The sequence below is a fragment of the Arachis duranensis genome, chromosome 9 (assembly GCF_000817695.3).
Source record: "Arachis duranensis cultivar V14167 chromosome 9, aradu.V14167.gnm2.J7QH, whole genome shotgun sequence".
In the NCBI taxonomy this organism is placed as follows: domain Eukaryota; kingdom Viridiplantae; phylum Streptophyta; class Magnoliopsida; order Fabales; family Fabaceae; genus Arachis; species Arachis duranensis.
Genome location: NC_029780.3, coordinates 108,329,494 through 108,337,870, shown reverse-complemented (window position 1 = coordinate 108,337,870; position 8,377 = coordinate 108,329,494). Strand labels below are relative to the sequence as shown.

The 8,377-nt window shown below is 34.8% G+C and overlaps 1 protein-coding gene across 1 annotated transcript; it reads right to left on the bottom strand.

The window, feature by feature from the left end:
• Positions 1 to 2,732: 2,732 nt before the first annotated feature.
• Positions 2,733 to 3,541, bottom strand: LOC110275328 (villin-4-like). Its single transcript, XM_021131134.2, has 3 exons — positions 3,307 to 3,541; positions 3,006 to 3,192; positions 2,733 to 2,784 (listed from the first exon to the last, which is right to left on the bottom strand). The coding sequence occupies exons 1-3, from the start codon at positions 3,347 to 3,349 to the stop codon at positions 2,733 to 2,735; spliced, it is 282 nt and encodes a 93-aa protein (XP_020986793.1). The 5' UTR covers positions 3,350 to 3,541.
• Positions 3,542 to 8,377: the final 4,836 nt, after the last annotated feature.

Genomic DNA, 8,377 nt, shown 5'->3' with positions numbered 1-8,377 from the left:
CCTCTTGATGCGGGAGTTCTAGTGCAACTCTGGTTTTCCCTTTTTTCTGGGGTTTGAAGTGGAAGTGGGAGTTCGGGTGATTTGGATTACACCCGAGAGAAGGGGCTGGTTGATGCAGCTTTTGCTTAAATAATTAAAAGTTCATTTATGCTCAACTTTGAAGATGCTGTCTGATCAGAGAAAAAAGGTAAACTTACTCAGCTCATATGTGTATTTAGATTCACATGTATGTATCTTAATATGTTTTGGATTGGTTTTGACTTTAGAAAAGTCACATAATGCGATTGATGTGAATGTGATGCTATTGATATGTTTCTTTTCATGGAGTTTTGCGATTGATGTGAATGTGAATGAGATTGGATATTTTTCTTATAGATCTATGTACTTATACAGTGATATTATTGATAATTGTTAATGAATTGAACTTAAACTTTTTTTCTTACTATACATCACAAAGATTGTAACGAAGTCAAACTAATTTCCATTCTAAGATTCGAACTAGCCCTGCTTGAGCATTTCCTTTGGATGGTAAATGACTAGTTTTGTTTATCAGTTTATAAGAGTTTGATGAAGCTAATATGGTTTAAATTCTACTGATGCAATTCAACTTGTGAAATGCCTTTTATTCTGTAGCCTAAACCCCTGAAGAATTTGAATGGATCAATCTATCAAATTTGTGGTGAAAGTGTTGGATTAACAGACAGCGGCGATGTCGTTGTTGCTTGCAATGAGTGTGCATTTCCAGTTTGTCGTCCTTGTTATGAATACAAGCGAATGGATATACCAGTGTTGCCTCCAGTGCAAGACTAGATACAAAAGGTGTAAAGGTAGTTTACTTTGTGCATGTGTTTTCTTTTTTTCTGTTTTGGACTCTGATGATCCTTTGTCTTAACTTTGAATTGAACTGAAAGAATCATCTTTGGATTTCAGGGAGTCCTCGAGTGGATGATGTGGATGATGTTGATGATTTGGCGAATGAGTTAAGTTATGGCCAAGGAAAGGCCAAGGCACGGCCGCAGTGGGATGAAGATGCTGACATCTCTTCCTCTTCAAGACATGAACAACCAATTCCACTTTTGACTCATCGACACCAAGTAATGCATCAAACTTGGATTTTTAGATTCTAACTATAATAACTTATTTCCCTGGTTGGATCTTACTTCATATTGTGCATTTCCATGCTCTTGCTTCTATGATTAGCAATTTCCATAATCCTGAAGTAATAATGTTTAGTTAACTTCTCATACTACTTCATTTGTAATATCACTTACTGAACAAGTTTTTATACAGATTTCTAGGGAGACTGCTACACCTGATACGTAATCAGGTCGAATTACATCAGGCCCTTTAGGTCCATCTGACAAGGTTCACTCACTTCCATATGTTGATCAAATGCAACCAGATGTGGGTTTGGCTTGAACTGATGATATACCATATTATATTTTCATGGTTGTTATGGATTCTTACTTGATAATATCTTTCTTGTTACAGCTCCAGTAAGAATTGTAGATCCATCAAAGGACTTAAATTCTTATGGTCTTGGAAATATTGACTGGAAAGAAAGGGTTGAAAGTTGGAAACTCAAGCAGGAGAAGAATGTGGTGCATGTGAATGGTAGTAAATATAATGAGGGGAAAGGTGATATTGAAGGAACTGGTTCCAATGGAGAAGAACTTCAAAATGGTGACTTTGTCTTGGAATTGGAAAACTAAAGATATGGACACAGTAATTTTAATATTTAGCGAGAAATATGTTACTTTTAATAAATGATATTCTTATAGTAGACCAGTAGTCTATAAACATAGCATTCTGCATTAACTCAGAATTTGAGACCGTAGTTAATTTTATGGCTTGAAATCGTAATTTTGAAATTATAGAGACTTTGAGATTACAAAGACGATTAATCGTTGTTCCAAGATTTTCTTTCAGTAGTCTATCAATATTTTGAAATCAAAATTTTTTCTAATTATCTGTGTTTATTCTTCGTATTAATTTATGTTTTAATTATCTTTTTAATAAATAAATAAATAATTAAATATATGCTATTTTTTAGGACGCTGTGAACTTTAAGATGCTTTTCTTCTAAACTTAATTTGTAGAGTTGAAGATCAACAAAAGCAAGAAAAAGTTGCCATAAACAAGAATAAGAAGAGAAAAAGATGATACTTTTATTTGCAAAAAAAATAACTTGAGTGGTTTATACACTCTGCTGTACAAATGTTATCCTCAATTATCAATACAACCTAAGATATTATCAAATTGCAAGCTCAAAATTGCTTCACCAAAATTAATAATGAATGAAAGAATGATTAGAGAGAACTCAATAAAGGCAACCTCAAGCAGTTCTCAACAAAGAAAAAAAACTCTGCACATCATCAAACCACTACAAATAAAGGTGGAGAATGGTGGAAAATCTCCAGTTTCTCTCTACATCATGAAATCCATCTTGGGAGGAGCAGAAGCAGCTATGTTAAAAAACACTGATGCTGTCCCTTTCAATCCATGCCAGTTTATCACTACAGAATAGATAGCATATCTGAGGTGTATAAGAAAAAGAGCAAAGACAACAATGTGGAAGTTAAAAAATATGTAGACAGTGACAAGCAAAGTTTCCTTCTACCTGCAACTTGAACTGCATTGAATCAACACGAGGCAAAGTATAATGTAAACCTCAGAATAATTGAACGGTCACTTTGAGTTTGTTTTGTTTCCATTTCGGCAACTTGTAAGATTCAGTCTTCGTCATGCCAAGTTTTTCTTGAACTCTGTTGCCGACAGATAAGCCTGCATGCATGTAGCTCAAACAAGTAAGAACCAAAATGAATAAATCTTATAAATACAGTTTTGAAGGTATTAAGAAAAGGTGACTAAGATGAAGGTGATTTTATATGAAGATGATAGCTGAGAACTGTTAGATGGTTTAATATGTTTGACTAAACTGCTTAATATAATATGTGTAACATCTTAGCTATCATCTTTGAATCACCTTAAGAAAAAGCTTATACCTCTCGTTGTCTGGTACTGGATTGCTAGAAGCTGTGTTAACGCTACCATACGGATAAACTGGGAGTCCTTCATCGTCGTCAGCTTCACCTTCTTTTGCATCTTCCTCTGTAAGAGATTCTAATCCGCTGCTCATAGAATCCTCACTATCACTTCTTTTTGGGTTTGATTTGAGTGTATTGGAAGTCACTTTACACCATAACAACGCAAGAAACAGATGAGGAATATTACATTAAAGCAAAATCTATTACTGAAATCAAATATCAATGGAGGAGGAAACTCATCAAGTTTATTATTTCATACCTCTAAGCGACTGAGGTATCAACTTTCCCCGTGCTGAAGGCATTTCAAAACTAGAAGTAAGCCGAGCTATGGCTGAAGACTTAGATCCAAGACCAAGAGAAAGAGTATTCAAGTTTGTTGTCCCTGATTTTGGATACACTTTTCTCACAATTGGAGGTGGGGTTGAAAGGTTCCTATCTTTAGGCTTCTCAAAAGTGGATGCTATGGCGTTAAATGCTGGCGACCGCCCCTGACACGAACATGTTCAGGAGTAGGACTAACAGACATGCTGCGCGAGGAACGCTGGCACTTATCACCATATTGTAAAGATGGTCTTCATTTTGGTTTCTATTAACGTGTTAAATATTCAACAACCAAAAGGATAAATGAAAATAGAAACAAAATATAAATATGAAGGTCAATGCTTTCTCTACTATGCAATAATGTAGGGCAGATTAGTAGATGAAGTACACTAGAATTATGTGAGGAAAATGAAAATGAAAAGTGAATCTTCAGAGAACTATAATTCAAGAACTGTCAGGGAAGCAAAGAAAAGATGCCTTACAACCACTGGTGAAGTACCCCCATTTCTCAAGATTGTAGGCTTCCTTTGAAATGAATTTCCAAGCATCTGCCAAGAAAAAGTAGGGTTTGGGGGGAGGGGTGGATGATCAACAAACAAAAATTCAAAATGATATAAAATAATATAATTTAAACTATTATACTGAGAAACTTACTGCAGCTTTTGCAGCCTCCCATTTGAAGAAACAAGTGAAAAACGATGCTAATACCGCATATCCGAAACAAAGTTCAAACACTTTGCCGTATCCTCATTTCTTATTCACAAATTAATCCTTAAAAAACCATTCATTACCATTATTAACATATTACCATAACAAGACAGCTATTGACACTAAGACATCAACCAAATGCCACAACCTTCTCAGATCTCAATAGTAACCACCACTTAAAAAAATAACAACGCTCCCCTATCCAACAAAGTGCTACACATTCTTGTAAATACAGTTAGTTAAAATAATCCAAAGACATTGCAAAAACCAAAAAATACTGAAAATGTTTACCTTGTCACGCATCTTATGACAGGAGATTGGTATGAAGAAGAGGTGTGCCTGATCAGGATCAAGGGTTCGGAACCTGCTCTCCCGAATTTTTTGGAAGAAATATCCCTCACCGCTGGCGTATTTCCAAGTGAGCTTCCTAGGTGTTTGATAAAATGTCTTGGGATCTCCATCAGCATATATACAAACCTTGAACTTCTCCATCATCTCCGCATAGTTCAGCTTGAAAACCTGCGGTGAGTGGTATATATCAGACAACTCTTCACCTCCTTCTTCCTCATCGTTGCGTTCTTTCATTTCAGGATCCACTAGCTTCACTACAGAGATCTTTGAGACCAAAAAATTAAAATTTTTTTATCAATTTTTTTCTGATAAAAAAAAAGAAAAGAAAAATTTTAGAAATTAAAAGGAAGAAGAAAAAATCGAGCATTCAGCAACTAAAGCAAAATTAAAAGCAGGGCCACTAACCTTCGACAGAGACACGGCGGCAACCGGCGACACGACGGCGAGAGCAGAGACGACGGCAAGCAGTGACCCGATGGCGAGCTGCTCCAAGCCACGGACAGAGAAGCTAGCGAGGATGGGACGATGTGCCGAACTACCTGGGTTCCGGATAGAGGGAAGAGGAAGAAGCGGAAGCGCTGAGTCCGGGGACGCTGGCGGCAAAGAACCTAGGGCTAGGGTTTTGCCGTTTTGGCGTGTTTCAGAGGAGAGGGGAAGGGCACTAATGATATTAGGAGAATTGAAAAAGATGAAAAACAGATTGATTTTTTAATTTTTTTGACATGTTTTGCTTTGCTTCAAAAGGCGCACGAATGATTATAGAAATTGGAGAAGACGAAGAACGATTGATTTTTATTTTTTTATATGTTTTTGTTTTGTTGTTTAAATTAATTGAAACTTTAAAATTAAGATTAATTGAATTCTAAAATTTGATTAATTTAAAAGGGTATTTTTGTCTAATCAAATAAAGTAAGGATGTTTAAGACTTTTTATAAAATTAAATAAAAAATATATTTTTGTTTTTATTTAATTGAAGGGGTGTATTAGTAAAAGTGGTAAAATAATATATATTTAAAAAAGAAAAATTAAATGCTGATGTGGAAAATAAATTCCAAGTGGCTTGTTACTATTTGTCCATATTTTTAACGTATCGGTACGTATAAATTTATCATCGTACCGTAGCAAACACCTAGAATATAATACATAATGAAATAAAAATGCAATTGACATGGTTATTATATGTCATTATTGTATAGAACATATATTGAGGTTTGAATATAACTAATAAATCAGTAAGTATTAGTTACTCAAAATATAAATGTAAAAGTATGTTGAATAAAATATATAATTTTACTTGTGTAAATAGAAAACTTTGAAAAAAATAAGCAAATTTGATAAGTGAATTTGTGCTCGGATTGATTGAAAACCGAGTTTTTTTTTCGGATTGATTGAAAGCCGAGTTTATTCTCGGATTGGTTCATTAATCGATTATGAGATGTGGAATATTATGATACGTAAAAATGAAGCAATTTGAATGTATATGATGGTTTCAGTGGCTAAGAGAAGGGGGGGTTGAATCTTAGCCCCCTTTTTCGTGCTAACACTTGCTGACCTTCAGAAGAGACCTTTTTGTTTTTGCTCGTCACTGGACACGAGCAACTTTGTTTTGTCTCGTCCTTTGCCACGAGACTTTTTGTTTTGTCTCGTCACTTGGCACGAGATAATTCTGGCTTTTGCTCCTGTGTAGTAGAAAACAAAAATGGAGTAGAAAGAGAAGAAGATTGCACCCAGATATATCCTGGTTCGGCTGCTAAGTGCAGTGCAGCCTAAATCCAGTCTCCATCACAAACATGATGGAATTTCACTATAATCAATCTGATTACAATTTGTAAAGTGCTAACCCAACTTACAAGGGGATTCCCACAGAATCATGATACACAACATAGATGAACAAAGGAACTCTAAGACATCTATGGCTTTTTCTTTTAATTTTGCACTCTCTGCCTTTTTCCGCTCTATGGCTTTTTTTCATTACAAACCTCACTGTTTGCCTTTTTCCATGAGACTCAAGACATGACAAAATTAAACAGAAAAATACTAAACAGGAGAACATTGAAGGAGAAGAGAAAACTGTTAGCTCAGGTAGCTCTGAGAACTCTGTGCCTTGCACTCTCAAATCTTACTCCTTGCTTCAAACAGTGGTTGTTCCCCCTTTTTAAAGAAGAGGAAAGCCTCCACACTTGAAGCCAAAACCGAACCAACTTCTTCCTCCTTCAACAAACACAGAACCGGTTCGGCCACACAGAGAGAGAAGAGATAACCATGCATTAACCAACATGCAATTACCTCTAGTCCTTTCTTGATCATCACCCTTCATCAATCCGGGCTCTCCATCCTAGGCTTGCTCTCCAAGATGGATTTTTGGCCCTTGATGTCTCATGATGATAATGACTTCATCTGCTTTAATCTCTGCCTTCAACCATCACTTTGCCACTCTAGCTACTCCCTGTGGTGGTTGAGCAGAATCAAAGACAAGCCATGCTTCAAGAATCTCCTCTAGCTGGCCGAATCTTCAATGTCCATTTTTGAGCATGTAAGGCTCAAGATAGTCTCACCAAATCTATCCACATTTGTTGAATATCTTAGCCACAGCTCACTTTTATTTTGGTGTGTTTTCTTGCCATCATTTTGATGGTCTTTAGGCTTGCTTTCTCTCCTTTTGGTAGCTCCTTTTTTGCTTCCATGGCTGCCAATATTTCCTGTGCAATAACCGAAGAGAGAAAGAGATGAGAGAGAGAAGAAAGAATCTGAAGTAAAGCTATTTCAAAGTGATTGAACTAATTAATTGAAAATAGCTTGCTTTTACTTCCCTTAGTTGGCATGTAGCAATGATGCCTTTAGTCAAATCAATCTTCTCTCACTTGCTTATGTTTCCAATGCATTAAATTAAATTTGAATTCCATCCAAGGTGAGGAATGGAATCCGTTGGAAGCATTGAACCATTTCTTTGCTTCTTGGGTTCGGTCAAAGCATGGAAACATTCATCAAAATTGAATTTTGGGCCTTGTGACATTATAATCAAAGCTGGCCCATTTAGATAACATTTGCTTTCCTGATAAAATTGATTTCGGATCAAGCATGGAAAGCACACAAGAAAGCATTTGTTTGGGCTTGCAACAATAATATTTATTCTGACCCAATTATAACTAGCTTTAATTACAAACACAAAGCTGAATCAATAATGCAACAGTTGGGCTTTGTTAATTTTCTTTTGTTTCGGCCCAGCACAAAATCTGCACAACAAAATTATTAATTAAGCATATATGAGTTAGGATTAAATTAATAATTTTGTATTTAAATATTTCAATAATGTTTGTTCATCATCAAAATTAAACAAGAGTTTTCCAAACTCATCAGTATAAAATATATACTTTATAAAAAGTTACGATAGATTGAAATTTGATAAGAGGTATTAAAATTTGAAGGGTCTAATTTGCATGTTTTTAAATATTTTCAATATTAAAGCACAAATTTAACTCTTAAATTTGTATATTTAAAAATTTTAAAATAAAAAAAATAAATCTAACTCTTAAATTTGTAAATTGAAAGAAAAAAAATCAGTGGTATTCATACAAAAACACCAAATATCCACATTATTAGAAGATATCAACTGCACTTCAATCCACAAAAAATAAAAAGCGTAAATATTATAGTCTTTAATTTCATATGCTTTATCAATTTTTAGGTCACTATATTAAAATTAAGCAGTCCCAAGTTAACTTGCAAGCTAGTTTGAAGAAATTCAAGTTATCATCTAGTATTTATAAAAATGACGTTCTATTAATATATACTGATGAAACAATATACAAGTCTACGAAAAAAGGAGAAACAATGAATAACAAACTGGAATAAGGTATGGAAGCTAGGATGGGAGAACATGATGATTACCAGAACATGAAAACAATTTTTTGATCCGTCGAATCAATTTATTCTTCATTCCTTAGTTGTTG